Below are 22963 nucleotides of genomic sequence, written 5' to 3'. Positions count from 1 at the left end.
CGAGCGCTTGTCTTTTACTTTCACTTTCGAGATTCGCGATCACACGTACGGAGCAGCGTTTGGCAGAACTTAGCACACATTTTACAAGATTAGATGTTTGTCAGTGCTGCTCAGGATCCTTCAGCATCATCCTATCAGTCATCTCTCCCTACTCTGTTCATGTGGTCAGTGAAATGTCATGTACTGTAACAGGCTACTGTTAGCAAGCGGCTAACCGTGTCCCTTTAGCGGCTCCGTATAACATGTTATTTGTTTTCTGTGCCTTTCTGAATTCAGATTCAGCCACACCTCTAACCCAGCTGGCGGTGTTTGTGGTCAGCACAGAGCTCTTATTTGACATCGTCCCAACTTACTGGAACCGTTATATGCTACGCAAGTCTTTTCTTATGCCACGCACGTCTACAGTGTGTGTGTGAGACACTGTGTTGTTCTGTTGTCTTTGACAGCAGCTTTTAGGTGCTATTGGCAGCGCCACCCTCTGCTTACATGAACGTATCAGCACAGAAAACATGGGGAATTTTTTTAAAGACGATAATCGCACAACCTATTAGATTTTTTTATAATGAAATCAACTAATTGAATATTCGAACATCGTGAGCTATCCCTAGAATGAACGTCAGAAGGTGTTGAAGGAAACAGAATAACTGAAATTAATAATGCCTCATTCAGTTGCTAATCAGTGTGTGAACCGTGGAAAGACATCAGTAACCCAGCTTGTGAACAGTATGTCCCTTAACATCTCATTCACCTCAGGAAAGACGTTCAGTGTCCAGAATTCTGTTAGTTAGCTAGAAAACCCCTCAGTACTTCACCTAGTTCCCTGAAGCAGCATGTTCACGCAGGTGATCAGGATCCCTGGACCGCGCTCTTCTGCTGTCCGTAGAAAGGTCTCTTCAATGTCAGAAATTATTATAGCTGTGACTTCAGTTGCCTGCTGCCTGTAAACTGTAAGTGTCTGTTCTTCAGGTTCCTTTTAATACAATTTAAAGTTAAACCAAAACTTTTATTTTGGTGGGTTGTCGTAAAGACCTTTTATCTGTCTCTGATGATAGTTTTCTCAAACAAAAAGGTGAAATGCTGGTGAAGTGAGGTGCGCAGGACACATCTCAACATCCAGTCCACAAGCAAAGCACAGAGCCAAGCCTGAGATTTCATGTTGTCCATGTCTTTAGACTTGACCGTTTCTAACCGTTTGCAACACACAACACCGCTCCAGAAGCTTCGGATCAGATGTGGAAGTGTGTGCAATGTAAAACATTATTTCTAGTGAGGCCAAGAATGCAGTGCGCACTGATGAACGCAGTTATTTCTGCTGCTTGTCAGATAAGGAACAATAAATAATGTCTTCAGTGCACGTCGTGGAGCCCAGCTACAATAACCTCTGCTTGTTCTCTGGGCAGTTTAGTTAACTCTCCCTACTGAGTGTGATGTGCAGCTGTGTGGTCTGCAGGTGAAGTGAGCGGCGCAGCTGGAGACGCTCTGGAGGACAGCGGTGTGCTGGATGAGCGCGTGGAGAGCAGCAGACGCTCGCGCAGGGAAGCCTGCACCTGCCCCTACTGCAGAGACGGAGAGGGACGGTACTACACCTCACTCACCTCACCAAGCCAGCATTTCACTCACATTTGCAACTAAAATTAGATGTGTACGATCTGGAAAATGTATTTAGGAGCATAAGTGCAAGTAAAATGTATTAAACATCCTAACTTACACAGTAGCCTATAACAAATTTATTAATTTCTTCCATTCATTTATGGAAAACAGCGATATAGACTCATGATTATTGAACTTTAAAAAGGCGATGATTTAATGTAAATAGATGCGGAGTGAGTGAAGGAGACGCGCTGAAAGAAACACATTCCTCACTAGAGGCAGAAATCAGCCGTTACCCCGGTAACCCTGTAAACAAAGCAGCTGCCGTTACCCCGGTAACCCTGTAAACAAAGCAGAGGCCCCGTTCCCCCGGTAACCCTGGTAAACAAAGCAGCTGCCGTTACCCCGGTAACCCTGTAAACAAAGCAGCTGACGTTACCCCGGTAACCCTGTAAACAAAGCAGCTGCCGTTACCCCGGTAACCCTGTAAACAAAGCAGCTGCCGTTACCCCGGTAACCCTGTAAACAATGCAGCTGCTACTTTCTGTTTCAGACAGTAATTTACATATTTACATTTGCTTTTATTCTTCACCATAGCACCAAATAATTCATACTTTTTTTTTATCTAACCTAAAACATACCCTACCTGTATACTGACTGATTCGTTATTATTGTTCGGTAACACTTAACAGGTTCCATTAACATTAGTTTACATGAAATAACAATAACTGCATTTATTAATCTTAGTTCATGTTGATTTCAACTTTTAATGATACATTATAAAATCTAAAGTTGTGTCTGCTAATATTATTTAATGGAGCTAACATGAACTAACAATAAATAGTTGTATTTTTATTAATAAACGTTAAGAAATAATATTAACTACTGCAACAATTAGCTATTGCACATTGTTAGTGTTAACCTGCTTTAACTAAAGTTAACTAATGGGACGTTACTGTAAAGTGTTACCTGCTGTTCTTTCGTTCATTTGAACTTTAATCTTGAAATACTTCTTTACTTTATATTTTTGTGTATATTTTAAAATAAAGTCTTTCTTTAGTAAAAGATCTTTAATAAAGTTATTTAACCTGTAAGGAGGACAACACTTTTTTTCACTTACTATATTATTTATTGTGATAAAAGCTTCAATAACTATCGTGAAAATTTGATACAGTCACATACCTGATGTACATAGAATTTAATAGGACTATAAATAATTACATAATTACCCATTGAATTAAAAGCCATTAAAGAGTCTGAAGCCAAATTATTTAAAAAACCTTGTGATTAATTGATTTAAAAGCCATTTAATATAGAGAATCTAGTTAATTTATAAAAAATTGTTTACGTTTTTTTAATGTGCTCCAAAAAATTTTAACTTGGGGGCACGTGTGCTGCTTGGGGAAACGGTAAGCGTCGAGCCCTGCAAAGGCTTCAACACACACTCCGATGCAGGAGAGAGGGTCACGTTCACAAGCAGATGAGCGCTATAATGATCACAGACAAGAGTATGTACAGTATATCACAGATTCTGCATCGTGTCAGCATCTGTGCCAAATTGAGTTCCTAAATATGCCATAAAATCAAAGACAAGGTTTGGCTACTTTTAGTACATATCTACTTCTCCACTTAACGACTGAAGATAGGAGCTAGGAGACACATGACAAATGAGAAGAGCATCTAGGATCAGCTCAAAACATCATCCGGCTGATGAATATGTCCATCACACGCGGCTGGATTTTCTGTCAAATCTGTGCACATGTCTCTGGCTTTAGCAGCTAGCATCAGCTTGTCCAGACTGTAAACCTGTACACAAGTCATGTGACAGAAATAGCTCAATTGTTCACTTGTTTGCTCTTTCTTACTGTGTTATATAATGCTGTAACAGCAGTGCGCTCCAGTCAGTGAGGCTCAGATCAATATTAAAGTCTCTGCTGCGTCTCTCAGTCATTCTCCATTCAGCATTCAGTTTATTACTTCCATTTATTACCACAGCGAAAACTAGTAGCATCCTTTCAAACATTATTAAAGGCAAATGAACAGTCAGTAATGAAATAATGAAATAAGAAATATATACAAATTACAAACATAGATAAATACAATAAAATAAAGTTACAAATGAAATACGGTCTAACAGCAGTACAGAAATGTCATAGTTAGGCCTAAATGTAAAATAACTATAGTGTTTACTGTATAAATGCAGATTAATCCTGGTTAAAGCTGTGTTTTGTTTGATTCGACAGCAGGCTACTGTCACTTTAAGACCTGATGCACAGATACAATATAATGATACACATCCATTTCTCTACCAGTCCAGTTGTTAAACTGCCTGGTCAGCAGATTGAACTTTGGAGAGAAAGGCTGACCATGAGTGTGTATTCACACTGCTGTGTGTCTTATCAAACAGGTGATCTTATCTAGTTCTGCCGTGCTGCTTTCCGAGCTGTGTTCAGAAAGTAGGATCAGTCCACAATGATCGATTCAGCATGACATCATAAATCATGTTTGTTCATTCACCGGCGGAGCCTGGTTTCTCCCAAGGCTTAGTTAGTCTAGAAGACTTCTTCAGAAAATATTAGCAGTCTAACTGCACTGACACTAGAGAAGCTGAGCTGAATAATGACTCGTGTCCGCTGTAGAGCTGCGTTATAGCTGAGCGTCGTCCTGCTCATGCTGTGAGGCTGTATTATAAGTGAAATGAGGCTTGACTGTGCTGCATCTCTTGCCTGCAGCTGAGCTCTACATGTGTTTGTAAATGTGTGGTCTTGCCTGCTCTTGTTACAGCAGTGACCCCAGTAAGAAGAAGCAGCACATCTGTCATATTCCTGGCTGTGGCAAGGTCTATGGGAAGACGTCTCATCTGCGAGCACACTTGCGCTGGCACACAGGAGAGAGGCCCTTCGTGTGCTCCTGGTCCTTCTGCGGGAAACGCTTCACACGCTCCGATGAGCTGCAGCGGCGGAAGAGGAGGACACACAGGTGTGTTTTGTGTGTAGGGGTCTCGGAGATTTTAGGGTTTGGGTCGTGTGTGTGTGTGTGTGTGTCAGACTGTGTTTGTTGAGCTGTGTAAATATACCCACGCAGGTTGCACAAACCCTTAAAGTTGAAAACAAAACATGAATGAATAAGAAAATGAAGAGAAACTCAGTAAGCCTCGGAAAAACCTGCTTCTGGACTCCCACTGTCTGATCTGAACCCATCTCCAGCATTCAGTTAGAGATTAAAAACTAAATCAAATGTGTGACACAATCAAAATATTGTTCTTAACATGTAAATGCAGTATAGCAGTAAATTGGAATATTCATTCTTTTAGATAATGTAGTCTATATGGTTGAATTTGTTTGATTTTATTTGATGTTAAATACAGTTATATTGTTTATTTTTTGTTATATTATTTGTTTTCTGTGTGAATGTATTGTAAAATGTGATTTATTTCTGTGATCAAAGTGAATGCAGTGCTGTCAGATGACTTCATGTCTCGTTCAGCGGTGAGAAAATGGGTTTAAATCGGAGCATTCGTCACGATATGATATCGATTCTCATAACCTGTAACACAATATTTGCCTCAAAAAATTATACGATACATTTTGGATATGATTCGATTTATCAATATTATGAATACAATTTTTAGTTATTTTTAAGACTCTTGTTTTGGCTGCTACTATACATACAAACATAAAACCAAAATCAAACATGAAACCAAAATCATGATCTTTCAGAAAAGATCCAGATCCCAGGGAACATTAGGCACTAACCAGATAACACACACATCACACTACAACTACCTGCGTTTGAAAATCACATCCACAGGAAACTTTAATCCTGCTGTGAATGAACTGAGAGATAAAGCATGCAGGGCCTTCTACACCATAAAACACCAATATCCTATCGAAATCCCTATTAGAATTTGAATGAAAATATTAGAATCAGTATTTGATCCCGTTGCCCTCTATGGCAGTGAGGTGTGGGGTCCACTGACGGATCCAAATCAAGATCTCACCAAATGGGAAAAACACCCAACTGAGACCCTGCATGCAGAACTCTGTAAAAATATATTACATGTGCACCAGCACACAACAAATAACGCATGCAGGGCAGATTTAGGCAAATATCCTCTAATCATAAAGATACAAAAAACGCAATTAAATTCTGGAAACATCTGAAACTCAGTGACCCACAACCATATCATTATAAAAGCCCTGCAACACCAAGAGATGAGCAAAGAAAGCAGCTGATCCAGAGCTTCAGTCCTGATGCTTCACTAACATCTACTGATGCTCTGAATCACATCAGAATCAATCAGATCACTGCACACGCCAAAACACAAACACAACAACAGAGAGTAAAGTGCTCTAGAGAGAGAGTAGAGTATGACAGAGTATCTGTACACAGGGTCAGATAAGAAACTGACCAGATACAGACTCAGCGGACACAAGCTGATGATAGAGACGGACAGAGGTTGTGTTCACACTGTGATCTGAATCAGATGGAAACAGAACTGCACTTCCTCACAGAATGCAAAACCAAACACACGGACAGTGTTCTGTGATCAAATACAGCAGATCCATCAGACATTTAAACTCTCTCACACCAGGAGAAACTGTGGTATCTGTGAGGAGAACACAAGAACTGCTGTGTGTTTGCTGCTCAATATGTGTCTGTCTGTCACCAGAGAAGAGAAACACTCCACCTGCCCTGATCTGATGTTCCAGCACATGCCATATTACTCTATTATATTACTCTATTATATTACTCTATTATATTGCCTCTGTAAATCTAATACTATAGCTTATTTATTTCTAACTTATACACTTACATACACTAATTCCTTTTGCACTACATGCTTAATACTTTTATATATATGTATTTTTATTATTACTATTATTCTTTTTCTTTCTGTTAATACATATGTGCACTATTTGTAAGCAGCCCAGCTGCAACTGCTTTAGCAATACTAATATACAGTTTGTGTCACGCCAATAAACGTCAATTTCAATTGAAATTGAAAAACTGAGATAGAGAGAGAGAGACAGAGAGAGAGAGTGTGTGTGTGTGTGTGTGTGTGTGTGTGTGTGTGCGTGTGTGTGTGTGTGTGTGTCTGTGTGTTATACACTGGATAAGTTGATCTCTTACCTTCCATTCAGGGGGTGTGAGGTGGAATTTAGGGCCAACCAGTTTTGCCGGTTTTACCCGCTCCCTTTTCCTCACAGTTGTAACTTTTTCCCCCTCGCTACACTTAACGCTGGTTAGCTAGGTGAGACACTCACTACCTGAGGACTCTCAAATAGTTTACCAGCAAGAAGTTTTGTAAGATCTGCATATGCTGTAATTGTTGAATTGAATAAGTTAGAATATAAACTAGAGCTTGTTTGTTGAGTGTTCTCAAGCAGCAGGCAGCTTTTCAATAAGATCCCTGCTCACGGTGTGTGTCTGAAAGTCAAGTCACTTTTATTGTCACATCATCACAGCATATGTGGCTTGGTGAGTGAAATTCTTGGGAGAGTGCTCCAGAAATTACAGAAACAATTAACATATAACCATACAGACTTCAACAGATGACAATGTGCAATATGCACATACATATAGTCAGTACTCACAGTGTACTATTAGACATACAGTTAGCACTACACATTATACACTATACACAGAATGTACACATCGTACATTATGTAGACATATATACGCATGAAAATATGCTAAGGTTAAACAGATTAAACATGAACTGGATACACAAAAGGTCATGGATGTGCACTGGATGGTATCCAGTGGTAGGAGATAGATTATTGTATTAAATGCAGGTGTGTGTATAGTTCGGTGTTGAACTGTTGAAGTTAAAGTGCAGTGTGTGGCATACTGTATTGTGGGAGGATGCTGTAGGGTGTATTAGTTCAGACTGTTCATTAGTCTGATAGCCTCAGTGGGCTAGTGTGGGATCGGATGCTGCGGAGACGTGTTCCTGAGGCCAGCAGAGAGAGCAGTCTGTGGGACGGGTGGCTGGAGTCTCTGATGATCCTCCGGGCTTTCCTTATACACCGCCTGGTGTGACGGGCAGTACACACGACCCTTTTCAGAGCTTTGCGGCTGCCAGCGGTGCTGTTCCCAAACCAGGCAGTGAACACATGATGCTGATGAAAGCAAACAGAGCCAGCAATCACAGTAGAACTAGTTCTCACTGTTAACTAGTGGCTTATTAGTAAGTGAGCTCACCGGCGCCTCCTTCTGTCCTGTAGTGACCTACTGTTCAGCTTCTACACTCCACACAGACACAATAGCACACATTTCTCTAGACTAACATTAGATTGAGAAGACATGGAAAGTTGCTAATAGTGTTGTGATTGTGAAGTAGACCCATATTTGAGGTCGATGAATGAGTGTTTGGATGTCCTGCCTGATGTAATGTATTAACGCTATGGTTGGGAATCGTTAGAAATTTTCCGGTTCCGGTTTCGGTTCCGGTTCCATTAAAATCATTAAACAACTATTAAAAAAATAGTGGTAAGGAAAAATGCACAATACTCAAATACTCAATGCTCAATACTGTTTATTACTTACTGTCAACTTAATTTAAAGGTTGTTAATGTCAAAACTCAACATATATATTACAGTATATTTTCTGGTTCCGATACCATTTAAATGAACTATTATTACGTTTTTTTTTTACTATTTTACCTTCATTGAATGTAGTGTTGCTGGAAGGTAGTCAGTAATGTTGAGTAATGCTAGTCCATCAATCAGCATGTGCTTCAAAGTTGATGTTTTTTACACTATCAATAACATTTTGCTTTTCAAGCAGGAATAAGGTTGGGTAAATAGTCCCTTGAGGGGCTGAGACACTTGTTCATTTCCCTAAATTAATGAAATATAAACTGTTATACTTATAACCATGTATACACACACTCCATAAAGCCCCTATTTTACAAATAATAATGCAGTCAGGAGATGCTGTGATGCAGTGAGTGGTTTCCACATCTTTAAACATTTAAAATGCATGAAAATAAATATTTTCTATCACGTTGTTTATCACTCTTGAAATGACCCGTACACTAAATAATCTAACCCTCATACTTACATCACAATAGCAGTCTATTTATTTAGTGGTCCAAGTTAAAGTCAATATGTATATTAATGACAATATGGGACAAATATAATGTAATTTTGTGGCGGCAGTTGCTGCACGCTGCCGGTACATGTACAGTCAGACAAAACCATGTGCACAGTTATCAGAGGCGCGAGTGCAGTACAGTCGTAGGAAACATGTATTCGGCAGTTAAAGACATGACTCGGCACGCGTGTCTGTGGAGTGTGCGTCATTAGAAAAAATGTGCTCAGTAATTAAAGAGGCAGGGTGACGTTTCTGTTATTTGGTTTGTGACATCCTTTACGGGAAACGCCAAATCGTCAGAACACCAGCGCAAGGCTGCTCACAGCGCTTGGTCACGTGTTGCATCAGAACCGTTTTTGGAACCGAAACTTAGAAATTGCGCACGGTTCCGGTTCTTTTCAAAAAACAGAACCGGTTCTGAATAAGAACCGGTTTTCGGTTCCCAACCCTAATTACCACAGACGAGCCATTAACGATCTGTCCGTCACGGACTGCGTGACTTCGCTAATGTGATTTTTTAATTTTTTTCTGCAACTAATAAAATTTTGGTCGACCAAGCTTCTTCTGGTTGACTTAACTATGTGTCGACTATTAGTGGGCAGTCCTAGTAATTATACAATTAATTACTGAGTAATAATAATTGACAACATGTAACAGCTGTACTGTCAGGATCAGGCTCTGTTTTAGTTGTTGAGTGTAATTATGCATAATTTACTGTTGATGCTATCCACCTTTTTCTTCAACAGAAGTAAGCCTATGGGTGAGACTTCCGGTTCATTAGCCGCTAACGGTAAATAACGAGGAGAATAACACGTGCAGTAAACGTTAAAACTGTTTGCACTACAAACCAATGTGTTCATAATCAAGATAATACATTAAAATAATATAAGACACACCAACTTTCAATATCAAGCAGCAAAACAGAGCTGTTTTGTTCAGCTAAAAATCGCTGGACGGAGTGGACGCAGAATTAAAATTAACAACCAAACTATTCAGTTTATTTTTAGATGATACAGTCAGCACTCAAATAAAAACTTTGTTTATAGAAATATCAACAGTTAAATGGTGCCTATAATTTAACTTAGAAACAAACCATATACAATATCACTTTTTCTTTTCCTCTCAACTTTTTATGCTTATCTTTTTAGGAGCAAACTAAGAGTGTTATTTTCTTCGCTTTATATTTCTGTAAATATGAAGTATGTGGTGTGTGTGCCTGGAGAGCAGTCTCTGTCCATCTCCTCACACACAGATAACACAGAGCATGTCTCGATGCAAACTGCTATGATTGATCACATCTGTACACAGGAAACCAGTGTTATACCTGTCAGACTGTGAAAGGTGATCGCAACTCTTTAGTGTGGGTTATATTTATCGAAGGTTCTCTTTAGCAGCATGTTTTTGAACGTTGATCACTGTAGCTCTTATCACAACCAACAACGTGTAGAGACTGTAAATATCAGATTCCCTCTGCGGTCTTCTGTGATCGTTTTCTGTCATTTATTCACTATTTAAATATCATTTGTTTTTAACTTACTAGAAGGAACTATGTGATGTGGACCTTTGAGTCAAAGATTTGATTTACTGATGCAGAACATGGTTTGAGTGATGAACCTGTGGTGTCCAGACCTGCTCGTGGAGGTCAGCTCTCATTAAACTGTGTTGCTCTTTGGACAGACCTGCTTTGGGCATCATTTTAAAAGAACAGATTAAACCTGGAGGTTTGCAGTGAGATTTACTCAAACTCTGACATCTGCTCACAGGTGAGAAGAAGTTCTCGTGCCCAGAGTGTCCCAAACGCTTCATGCGCAGTGACCACCTGTCCAAGCACATCAAGACCCATCTGAACAAGAGAGGATGTGCAGGTGACGGCGTCAGCGCTGATCAGCACACTCTAGTAACTGTGGAGCCGTCCGCCGAAACACCCAGCGGCATCAGCGTCCTGCAGGTCACCGATCTGCACTCCATGCATCTGAACAGCAATGGCTATTAATGCTCTTTGTGTGGCCAGAGCGGAGCGAGCATCCGTGAACGAGTGAACAGGGAAAGAGGAGCGCGCTCCCCTCATCCTCCACCAGACTCCAGCCGAATCACCCTTACATGTATATTCTGCATTTCTCAGCTTTCTTTTGCCCTCTTTTCCTGATTCCCTGAACTGAAATTGTGATGTGCTCACCGAAACATAACTCAGTGGCCACTTATCATCAAGAAATGGGAAAAATTATGTGTGAAAACTGAACGACAGATTTCAAAAACTGTGGAAGTGACATCGTAATCTTCTTTTAATAGTTTACTCACAGGCCATCATGCTTTCATCTGTTAATCACAGTAAATGAGATGAAACAAAAAGATCTGATGCTTTTTGTACAGAAGTTATATTTTTCTAAGTATGGAATACTGCTAATTCTGAAATGACCTTTGTTTTGTGAATGTATGAATTATGCAGTCTTAAATGTCAACATTTTTATATTATATAGATCTTCTGTAACATTTTTTGTATTGCTTTAGTACTTTGTCTTGATAAACAAAACATATTTAAGTTAAAGTTTAACACATGCAGGCGTGCAGTGCTAACTGTCCCAGGTTTCTTGGTCACTGTGGTCTTAACGTTTGGTTTCTAGGGAAAATGTTAACCAGTTCAAATACAGATGCTTTAAAGCCTTTATTTAGAGAGGAATCTTTAATGAACTTGAGTTCAAACCAAAGCTCTACACTTTCCATTACATGTTAACTCAGGTGGATGTTACTTTTTTGATGTTAAGCATTCATAATGATTAAATTAAGATGATCTTCAGAAGGCTCCTAGTGGTTGTTTGTTTTCTTCTTCTCGTCAATGTTTCAGGTGAAATCTCATGTCATGAACTTGCTCATGAAACTGTGCCACTACGTGCTGTAAATCTTTTATTCTTCACACCGTTAGCATGCACATTGTTCAAAAACATGCAGGCCAGATATAAACAAGAGTTGTCCTCTGAATTTAAGGCCAGAAACTACAGGTAAATACAGGAAGTATTCCCATTAAACACGGGTGAGTTGTTACTCGTTGCTCATACTCATTGGGTTTCTCTGACATTCAGGTAACAACGTACTGAAAACAGAAAAGTTTATCCTTTGCTTTTTTGAAATGTCTTCAGATGATAACATTGGCCAAACGATTCCTATTCACACAGATTCGTGAAGAGACTAAAAGCGCTGGGTTATTTATGGCAGGCCAGTAGTTGGCGATGGCACTTTGTGAAGAAACACTACGTGACCACACACAAACACGTTCCTGTAGATTGAACATCTTCAGCTGTACAACTCTGCATTTTTAGTAGATTACACAGAGATGATAATGGAAAAACCCCTTTTCAAACGTTTGCATTTTGAACAGCTAAAACAGGTAAACAGTGTAAACACCATCTTAAACAAATGAGCTCTACTTAGGCCCACAAAAGATTTTTGTTTTTTTGTTTTTTTTGCCAACTGATAAACACAAGGTACTCCTTTAACCACACCACCTGTATCAGCTCACATGCCCAGTGTGAAGACCTTGAGCATGTACATCTGATGCTGAATGATTTTTCATTTCAGACCAACAGTAATCTTGCAGTACAATTTTTAACTCGCAGTGTAACTACACTTACTATCTCTCAAATTTGGGTTTTCACACCTTGACTTTTGCAAGAACATTTGCAATAAACCTGCAAACTTGTGCATTTGCAGTTTGAGACTTGATCCTTGTTTCAGAGAAGGGACGACTATGGCGGCATTTCACTGCCATTAATAACCGAGCATACACCTGATGCTTGTGCGCGGTACATCACTTCTGCGAGAGGAAAACAAAATCGCCCGCGAGCTCATTTCAAACTCTCATGCGCTTGATCATTCCCCACATCCTCGCACTTGATCTTCTCACCTCTGCTCGCGCGAACACTTTTATTTTTGTCAGTCGTGGGGCGGGGCTTGCTGTTTTAGTTGTTATCTCAAATGTGATTGGTTATTCCCCTTTTCCTGAAGTCAGTATTGGACGCCTGTTAGAAGATGATTAATAATTCACTTGACTTGACACATGGCTTCATCAGTGGACCAGATACATGTGAGTTATCATTTCATTTGCTTGTTTTATTTATTGTCTTTATTTAATGTAATTTAATGCATTGTTCATAGAGTAGATTTTGATGTGTTTTATCTTTAATCTTGTAAATAGATACATCGTTATATTTGAAGGTTTAGTCTGTGTTTCTATAAAGCACAGGTTTCATCAGGTTTGCATTTGATTTACAGGGTTACTAGTCATCTACTATCAAGACCAGTCCATTCACTATGATGTTTATGAAAACTGATTCCTGTTTATTGAAAAGAAACTTGTAATACTTTCAATCCCAATGTATTTACTTGTGTTCTTTTTGTTGCATTATTATTATTTTCTTTTGTATTTGCAGGTCATGTACATGAATGCAGCAAATAACAACCGGGCCTCGACGTCATACCTATTCTTCTCAGAAGCAATCCAGAAATTTCAGCTCCTTATGCTTTCGGATCGCTCTCGCACCTTTGCTGTCTTTTTTTTTTTCTTTTTTTGTGTTATGGTTTGCGGCACGATGTATGTTAAAGGTGCCATGTGTAAAAATTGAGGTAAAAATATCCAAAAAATTACCTACACGCATCAAAAGAATGAGAAGAAATAAGGGCGATGATGTCATTAAAAAAATGTCACGTTATAGTGCTGAAGAGATATCAACCTTAATTAGCATTAGCATTACTAGCCACGGCCCGACAGGTGTCGTAATACCAGTTTCGGCCATGGGAGGCGGTATGCGGGCAACATAACCACCAGCCAACCTGCAATACACGAATAACTCGCACGGCTTGTGGGCGTACTTGAAGCTGATGTCAAGCAACCGCGCTCGGAATCACAAATCAAATCCGATAAGAAAAGGGAGCCGAAACAGAGTAAACATCAGCACTGCTTTCCATCGCTGGAGACAACTGATGGACTTGAAAGAAATGAGGTTTGACTCCGAACTTGCAACATTTCTTTTGGATTGGTAAGTAAGATGCTGTTAGTATTTCGCTAGAAGTTTGTTTTATATGTTTGCGTATTTTTTTCGGGAAGTTATAACATAGAAATGTATCGAAGGCTGTTTGATAAACGTGCTAATGTTTAGCTGATGCTAAAATGTAACATTACCTAAGAAGCTTGAAATGTCTTCGATGATAATGAACCCGAGAGAGAGAGAGAGAGAGAGAGCGCCCCGGCGCTCGCGCGCGCACTCACTCACTATATTCAGAGTGTGGTCAAGTTTTTGCTAATGAAAATCAAACTTGATATATGCTGCTAAATTAGCATCAGGCGGGCAGCATACGTAACACTCTAAATAGATGTTGTCCCTATTTTCACTTGTATATGTGCAGCTAAGAATACTTTATCATTTTTAACTAAATTGATGTGTGGCGTGAAAGCGTGTGAAAAGAGTCAATTGCGTGTGTCTCACGGTGAATGCTTGAGAGTTGGCAGCTCTGGTTACGTTGGTTGGCGCTAGTTTGATGTTGACAGAATGCTGTCTGTCAAATTAATTTAATTCAAATAATGTGTATATACAACTCAAAATGTAATATGAACAAAACGAATATGAACATATTTACTGGTAAAGGTGAAGGGGAGTAGCTTGAAGATGTCATGTTTCAAAATCACTTGACATCACCCAACGTTCCTCTGGAGGCAAAACGTCCTTTTAGGCTTCGGCTATGGCTCTAGGGTTGTTGTGAAGGTAGGGGCGGAGCATAGAGACTATGCCGTTTCTCGTTTGTTACTCTAGAGTAGACCAATTCACTTTATTGAGGCATACTGCCCCCATCTGGTATGGAATGTGGAGTATGACTTGATTTTTTTGCCAGACATGACACATGGCTCCTTTAAAATACATCGTGTATACACTCACTAAACAAAGATTATTGCGTGTTTTCTTTGTGGCATGGCCCCATGACAAAAAAATCTAATTGGGCCCCCTCTGCGCAGCTGTTGTCACCACATCTCTAGGACCTAACTGTCCCATCAATAGCTTTACATAACTCTAATCAAAGGCTTGCAACTGTCTTGCTTCTTGTAGTTCAATACTAGTACTAGCACAATATTTACTGCTGCTGATTTGTAAATGCAAGTCTGCATACAGTATGCAGTTCACTATTTGATGCAAGATTAAAAGCCACCATAAAAATGTCCTTAAAGCAACACTATGTAACATTTTTTACCTTAAAATGTAGGATGCACACAATGCATGTGGATATACATATATACTGTGATATATACAGTATATTAAAATATGCTATTCCAATAAATGACACTAACACTACAGAACATTGACACAAATTACCTATAGTTCTGTATTACCACCACTTGATTACATACATTAGATACAATAGATTTGCGTGTGTGTGTGTGTGTGTGTGTGTGTGTGTGTAAGCTTCTCAAATAAATTGCCCTTCATGATGGGAATAATAAAGTCTGTATCTATAGATGTTATTTAACGGCCAAAATTCAGTCTAAATGAACACAACCAACTGGATTATTTTAATATTGTCTGTAACTTACATGCAGGTTGAGGTAAGCTACTCATTGTTTCTAACTGCATCCAGTACAGACAGGGTTTTTTTATTTATTTGTTATTTATGTCATAATGGTCATTATGTGAGAAAATAATTTGTGTTTGATTTCTGTCATAAAGAAATATTTCATTTTCTTTTTTGTTATGGTAAAAACGAGCCAGAGAGACCGAGAACCCCACACAGACTCCCTGGAAGGATGAAGTCATTAACACAGTGCTGCTGCTCCTCTTCTTCACTGGGACGGGGGGGGGGGGTGGGGGTTGGGGGGGGGGGGTGCAGTTATGGGGAGACTGGGGTGCTGCTGACTCATCTGTTGTTAAGTCTGATAAAAGGGGCGTGGACAATGATTTAGTATGAATATCTTGCTAAACGTTTCCCTGCACTGATTAAATGTTGATGAAATGTAGGCTAACACTAGCCTGCAGCTAGCTAGCTTATTTCACTTTGGACAACAGCTTAATACCACTCACAGACTAAAGGCTAACGTTACCCACCTTTCTTGGTGAAAAACTGGGATACAGAACAACACCCTTTCTTTTGTCTTTCCTCTCTCTCTTTTCTCTCTTTCCTTTTCTGAAAACCAGATTTTATTTTACTACTCAACATTATGGTCTCTGTATTTCATTGGTTGACTGTCTGCAACTAAACACCGTCACTGATGTGCTTAGGCAAGACCAAACCATTTCATGCAGATACAGAGGGGTGGTCGGTAAATAAAGATGTTTTATTTTTTGGTCAATGGTGATATTTAACTTTTATTGCCAAAATAAGTAAAATCAAAGACATCATTCATTTTATTATTATTTGAAATATACTCAATGATGATGGTTTATATAGTGTATAATATAAAAAAAAAAAAATTAAAATTAGTTTTTACCTATTTGTTGGGGCCCCTGTCAGTCAGGGGCCCTTGGAATTGTCCTAACTTTTCCCCCCTGTACATCGCCCATGTGACAGCTTTTTTTGTGGTAATGAGCACTCTTTGCAAGCTTTCTAGTCTATGATCCATTTAAAATGTAGAACTTTGTTTTTCAGCCACACGTTGCAAAGTTTCGGGAATGACATCTGCATATTTATGTGGGATTCACTCTCGAAGTAGCAGTGATTGACACAATGATGACCAAAGCAATAGACGGGATGTGAAATTGGGCATTAAGGCTAGAGCACCCGCACTAATTTTAGAAGCACCCAGTGATTATTTCTGGAACCTGGTTAATACGCTTTTATTGCAAAACTATATACAAAAACAGCAAAATACAAATGCACTTAATAAAACAATTGAATAAATGCATATTTATAAGTTAAGCACCTTAATAAAATAAGTAGGCTATTAATAAAATAAAGAAGGATGACTATAATCAGCTTGCTGCCAAATTTCGGGGGGGGGGGGGGGGGGGGGGGGGGGGGGGGGGGGGCTGGTGCCACCACGTAGACACGCCTCTGCTCACGCGCAGCCCCACGATTGGTCGATTATGTATAATACCTGGCGTGGTATACCTGCATGTAATTGGTCAAACTGCTTTGGATGTTTTAGGCAATATTAAAATCCTGGCCGGGACGTGTCCCGTATGAACGGCGCATATGCTCACCCTAATGAGTTGTATGCTCGGTTATTAATGGCAGTGAAATGCCGCCATAGAAGACAGTCAGTAGGAAGCCGTTCTTCTGGGGAATCACTGGGGGGGGGGGGGGGGATATTCTACTGGTGCAAACCACGTAGAGTTGCTGATGCCCCAATACCTGCGTGTGATTGGTCAAACTGCTTTGGATGTTTGGCAATATTAATTGGTCCCATGAACGGCGCATTTGGTCACCCTAATGAGTTGGGGTTCCTTAAGGCAAAAAGAGTGAACAGCCAGTGGGGGGGTCCCAGGGAAGCGTTCTTCTGCAGAATCACTGATTAAGGAACTGCTGCAAAAACAGAGTTCTGAACATGCTCGTAGCTCAAACAGTAGAGAATGAACCTGACAACTCCAACATCATGGGTTTGATTCTCAGGGAACATGATGTTACTCTTCTGCCTAATGTTGTCTTTTAAACACTGTGTACATTAAAGGGCATTAGAACATGAATGCATCTATGTGTGCAAAAGTATTTAACATTTAAACACTGCAAACAGTACACAACACTTCGTCCACAGCTTTAAAAGCAGAAGGCTCCAGCAGGCTCGATATTCTAGATTTCTTGTGTGATTATTATTACTGAATGCCAGACTGGATTCATGGCCAGCCAACAATATTCTGGTCGGATACAGTCTGAAGCAATTATTGTTTCAGACTTTCACAAGGCTTTTGATACTCTATATATATATATATTTCATGTTTATATGTTAATCTAAAAATGCATTTTTTTTCTATTTATATTTCTCCCTTTTTTTTTTTTTTTTTTGTGGTGGCTTTGCTGTCTATAATGTCTGTGCTTGTTCAGACCGTGTCACATGCAGCTCTTCTGAAATATCTAAATGACACTGATTTCTGAAGCAGTTTGTGTCCTTCACTATGAGACCCACGATGCTGTGTGTGCAGTGGTCATGAAGGCTATGTCTGCTGGCCACCGGAGCGTGAGTGGGGTGAATGTTTGACTGTTTTCTATATTTACTACATTTCCCAGAACCCCGTAGCTGTCAGTTCACTGCAGAATACACGGCTCAGTGAGGAGTCTCGGCTTTATTGTCTTACCTTCACCTGTGTTCTCCCGGTGGTTTACCTCGTTTGTGATTCTTGAGACCCTGCTCTGTATTGCCTTGACTTTGGTGTTGACTGTTTGCCTCCTTTTGTTAGCAAATATTTAGTCCATTAAAGACCAATCTGAGCTCCATTCAAGAAAACAGGTGAAATCAATCAAAGGCAGAATCTCAGAATCAACAGAACTGGGCAGAATGAGTGTGTATGCGATGCGATCTCCAACCCTGCTCTCCTCTAGTTCATCCAGCTGTCTTATAAACCGTGCCATGTATTTTACGAATATTGTTGGCTTTTTGACAAATAGCTTTAGTTCCTCTTTTGTAAGTCATTTTGAATAAAAGGCACAAATGTGAATGTAAACGTGACTCAGGACAGCAGGAAAAGCTTAAAAAGGCCCTGAAACAATCCGTTGAGTCAATATAGGACTCCAATTTTGACATGCTGAATTTTGTTCTGACTGAGAAATAATGAGCAGCAGATCTGCATCAGCACACGCTCAGCCTGTGGCATCAGTCCTGAAGGGGTTACTGTCAGCGGAAATAAATCTAATCTGAGAGCTTTGAAAATGATGGGTGAAAGAGAGGACAGGAGTTTATAAGCAGATGATTGCAGATTGAACAAGTTTGAGACAGACACCTGCCGAAAGACTTTCCATTCTTCATTACTTTGCAGGTTGGGAGGAGGATCCTGCAGACGCGTGTAGACAGGACTGTGAGGCTGAACTCCAGTTAGCTTTACTAAACACTGTTGTTTTTCACAGTGTGCAGAAAGTCCCGCTGCAGACCCTTCTCTCTCTCTGGAGGAACGAGCACAGCAAACCTCTCTTTCCACTGTAACAATATGAAAAAGTCAATGGACACTGTGCTCTTATGGTCTGCTCTCCCAACAACATCCCGTTAATAATTCACGGGAACGTCTCGTTTTTCTCCCCAGTTCTCACTCGTGTGTCTCTCCCAGGTTTTGTTTTCACACAAGTGCTTTAAAAGTCAAGTCACCTTTATTTATATAGCGCTTTAAACAAAACAGATTGCGTCAAAGCAACTGAACAACATTAATTAGGAAAACAGTGTCAATAATACAAAAAGGCAGCTAACCCTCTGAAGTCGATTAACACGTATACGCGTTTTGGGGTATTTTCTCCTGATAACCCCGAAAAGAACTTAAATTACACTTTCAGTTTTGATCGTACAGATAAGAGCAAATACATCAATCGAATCTGTAAAGGGGTCTACTTTTTTATATACAGACATAATAACAACAAAACTTTGTGCACTTATAAAATAAAGATAACAAACAAGGAGTGCTGTCTGCAGCCTTTGTCTGCGCTGATCTTCAGTTACAAATGCGTCATTAAAATGAACTGTAACTCAGTGAATACTCAACGAAGAGACATGAGAGAGATATCTATAGAAAGCCTGACATGTCTACTTTTAAACTAAACAAGTGCTGCTGAAAACAAATATTCTGTGATAAAGTAATCCATATGAAAACAACGCGATGTCCGTCTTTCATGTCTCCCTTCATTATCTTATAATGTGACCACCCCCCCGCGCTGAACGCGCTGTTGTTATTATAATCTGGAAGCTGCGCAGGTAACGGCCCTCATCAGAGCAAACAAAGCAGTGACTGTACTTCACGTTTTTAAATGTTACTGTTCACTTCGCGCTGAGCCAATGTAAATAAGCAGCCCACTCAGGAACCTGGAACACAGCTAGGACCAAGCGAGGCACTCGCTCCCATCTCTTCAACGTCTCTTCAAAAAAGTACGTCCTTCAGTACGTCTTATTTAGCACACAAGTGATGATAAATACAATAATCATGTTATAAAACGATGCTGTTCTTTCAATTAATAAAACTACACGATTCACGATTCACGATTCACTACAGCACGCTTTATTTGACTGTTGAACAGAAACACCCGCTGACTGCAATGATAGAGCTCGGAAGAGCCAGGACAATTTTTAATACAACTCCGACTGGATTCGTCTGAAAGAAGAAAGTCATATACACATAGGATGCTTCAAAGGTAGGTAAAACAGTCTAATTTTCATTTTTGGGTGAACTAACCCTTTAAGTGTATTTTTCTTATTTTGCAAATCTGCCAGTGGGGTAAGAAAAATAATTGTTTCCATTTACATTTACATTTAATCATTTAGCAGACGCTTTTATCCAAAGCGACTTACAAATGAGAACAATAGAAACAATCAGATCAACGAGAGAACAATAACGGTATACAAGTGCTATGACAAGTATCAGTTAGTCTAGTACAGAACACGTAGCCAGGGTTGGTGGTTTTTTTTTATTTTTTTTGTTTTTTTTTAAGAATATGATAGACAAGGTAAGTACTAGTATTAGTTGGTTAAGTGCAGGCCAAAAAGATGAGTCTTTAGATGTTTTTTGAAAATGAGTAAAGATTGAGATCGGGAGGTCATTCCTCCAGCTGGGCACAACTCGGTCGGGTCATTTGCATTAATATTTTCTTGTTTTAAGTAAAATGCACTTAATTTAGATTCCAAAATACTCAGTAAGAAAAGCATTTTTGCAGTGTGAATGAATGAATAAAGTATTTAAACATCATTTACACTTTAAAAAGGTGTTTAGGTTCATAGAATAATTTCCCACAGTAACTGACTCTGAGTACAAGTCACTCTTTCAGAAATGGGCTTGACTTTAGGAGGTCTACACGGGTCCAAAAATTAGTATCCGAACCCGAAGAGGCCCGTTAATGTGCTACACTACACCGAAGCAGACCGTCAATTATTTGAAAGCTGGACCCGAACCCAGCCGGGAAGACACAGACCCGACTGGACCTGATCGGCACATATTCCACAGCTAATTGCTATAAACAAGTCAATAAACAAGTTACAAAAATGAAACTTTTTGTCTTCCCTAATGTAAGAAGTCTTCTCCCTTTAACCTGAGTGTGATGCACACAATCCTCCTCGCCAAGAAACTTCCATCCCTGTTATTCCTCTCTTGATTAATCCACTCATTACTGCAGCTTCAAAAGTCCACTCTCTGACACGGTGACGGATGACCAATGCGACTTTGCAGTTTTGCATGGTTTGTATCTCGAGTCAGCTTTCATCATAGTTTAGACTGTTTGTCCATGGATTATAATAACGATTGCTCGTCCAGTGCCATGGCTGCTGACGTTAGCTTCACCTGTGAACCGAGTCTGAGCAAAAACTTTAGATATAACAACAAGACGGTTCATTCAAAATATTATTATAAAAATCTGAGAAACTGCAAAGTGCTTCTAAATAAAAAAAAGTCAATTGTCAAACCATATTGTCACTTTTCTCATCCTAATTTGGAAGTTACACAACAACACTTGACTCTGATAACGGCCGGGTGTTCTTCGAGTCCAGTCGACTCGGGGATTACACACAATGTTAAACAGACCCCGGACCCAAAGTAATAGACTGAGACCCGACTCGGACCCGGCTGACCATTTAAAATATAGCCCCGGGTCGAGTCCCAGGTCCTCCGTGTAGACTCTACTTGACTTACCCTGCTTTCTTGGGTTTGACAAACCTCCCATTCTGAACCAGAAAACCCAGAGTATCCCTCATTTCAGGGTTTACACACTCAGAGTTTTCCCTTAACCTTCTTTCTGAAACGGCCCTCAGGCAGTCCTGGCCAAAATGACAGCACAAATAGTTTCACATGTTAAAATAATAATAATAATAAATAAAATACAACATATTAAATAAATAACACATCAATAAAAATCATATCCAACACTCAAAGATTACTTAAAACAAGCACGTTTCTTTAAGTTTAGTATGTTTACAGTAGTGATGTTATGACACTGAAGCTTCAAAGCGCGTATGGAGTACACAGTGCTATTCCTCACGAAGCTCTGTGACGGAGTGTGTGTTGTTTTCAGAGATTCACGTGATCAACGAAAACAAAGCCTCACTTTCTGTCCAATCACGTGCGTGTGTCGAAATGTTCGAGCCGAAGGCCCAGATCTTACTTTACGAGTCACTCAAATATGTAATCATATATGTATACATTATTCTATTACATCATATTGATATTCATATTGGCATTTAATGCCACAGTTTAATGGGTAAATTATTTTATCAGAGAAAGAAATTCAACAAACAAACACACACACTGTAAGGCTTTTATTTGTGCACGTAACATTTATGCAGTGTGTGGTCTTCCACGGGCTTTGGGCTGCTATGTTTGTTATTAATCACCAGGTGGCGCTGTTTTTGACACTCGCGAAGCTTTGGATCTTTCATTCGCCCATCACTAGTTACAGACGGGGTTCCCGCATTGATGTGCTCTAGTGCATAAAAGGGTGTGAGTTTCAGCAATCTCGGAGTAAACTCTAGGAACATGTAACAGAATCTAGCGGTAGACCCAGCCCTGCAGCAGCACGCACAGATCTCCAGCAGCACGCACTGATCTCCAGCAGCACGCACTGATCTCCAGCAGCACGCACAGATCTCCAGCAGCACGCACTGATCTCCAGCAGCACGCACTGATCTCCAGCAGCACGCACAGATCTCCAGCAGCACGCACTGATCTCCAGCAGCACGCACAGATCTGCAGCAGCACGCACAGATCTCCAGCAGCACGCACTGATCTCCAGCAGCACGCACTGATCTCCAGCAGCACGCACAGATCTCCAGCAGCACGCACTGATCTCCAGCAGCACGCACTGATCTCCAGCAGCACGCACTGATCTCCAGCAGCACGCACTGATCTCCAGCAGCACGCACTGATCTCCAGCAGCACGCACAGATCTCCAGCAGCACAGCACAGCACGCACAGATCTCCAGCAGCACGCACTGATCTCCAGCAGCACGCACTGATCTCCAGCAGCACGCACAGATCTCCAGCAGCACGCACTGATCTCCAGCAGCACGCACTGATCTCCAGCAGCACGCACAGATCTCCAGCAGCACGCACAGATCTCCAGCAGCACGCACTGATCTCCAGCAGCACGCACAGATCTCCAGCAGCACGCACTGATCTCCAG

At 40.2% G+C, this 22963-nt stretch overlaps 1 protein-coding gene across 1 annotated transcript in view; it reads left to right on the top strand.

The window, feature by feature from the left end:
- The window catches only part of LOC109055633 (transcription factor Sp1-like), a 33614-nt gene extending 22124 nt beyond the window's left edge, over window positions 1-11490 (top strand). Inside the window, exons 4-6 of the mRNA XM_042766081.1 lie at window positions 1451-1577; window positions 4375-4571; window positions 10456-11490. Coding sequence (XP_042622015.1) covers window positions 1451-1577; window positions 4375-4571; window positions 10456-10685 — 554 coding nt within the window. The 3' untranslated portion in view covers window positions 10686-11490. The remainder of the gene's footprint in view (window positions 1-1450; window positions 1578-4374; window positions 4572-10455) is intronic.
- The last annotated feature ends 11473 nt before the right edge of the window (window positions 11491-22963 follow it).

Source organism: Cyprinus carpio, chromosome A11, assembly GCF_018340385.1.
Source record: "Cyprinus carpio isolate SPL01 chromosome A11, ASM1834038v1, whole genome shotgun sequence".
NCBI classification, from domain to species: Eukaryota; Metazoa; Chordata; class Actinopteri; order Cypriniformes; family Cyprinidae; genus Cyprinus; species Cyprinus carpio.
The sequence above is the reverse complement of the archived record's forward strand: the minus strand, read 5'-3'. Positions and strand labels throughout refer to the sequence as shown.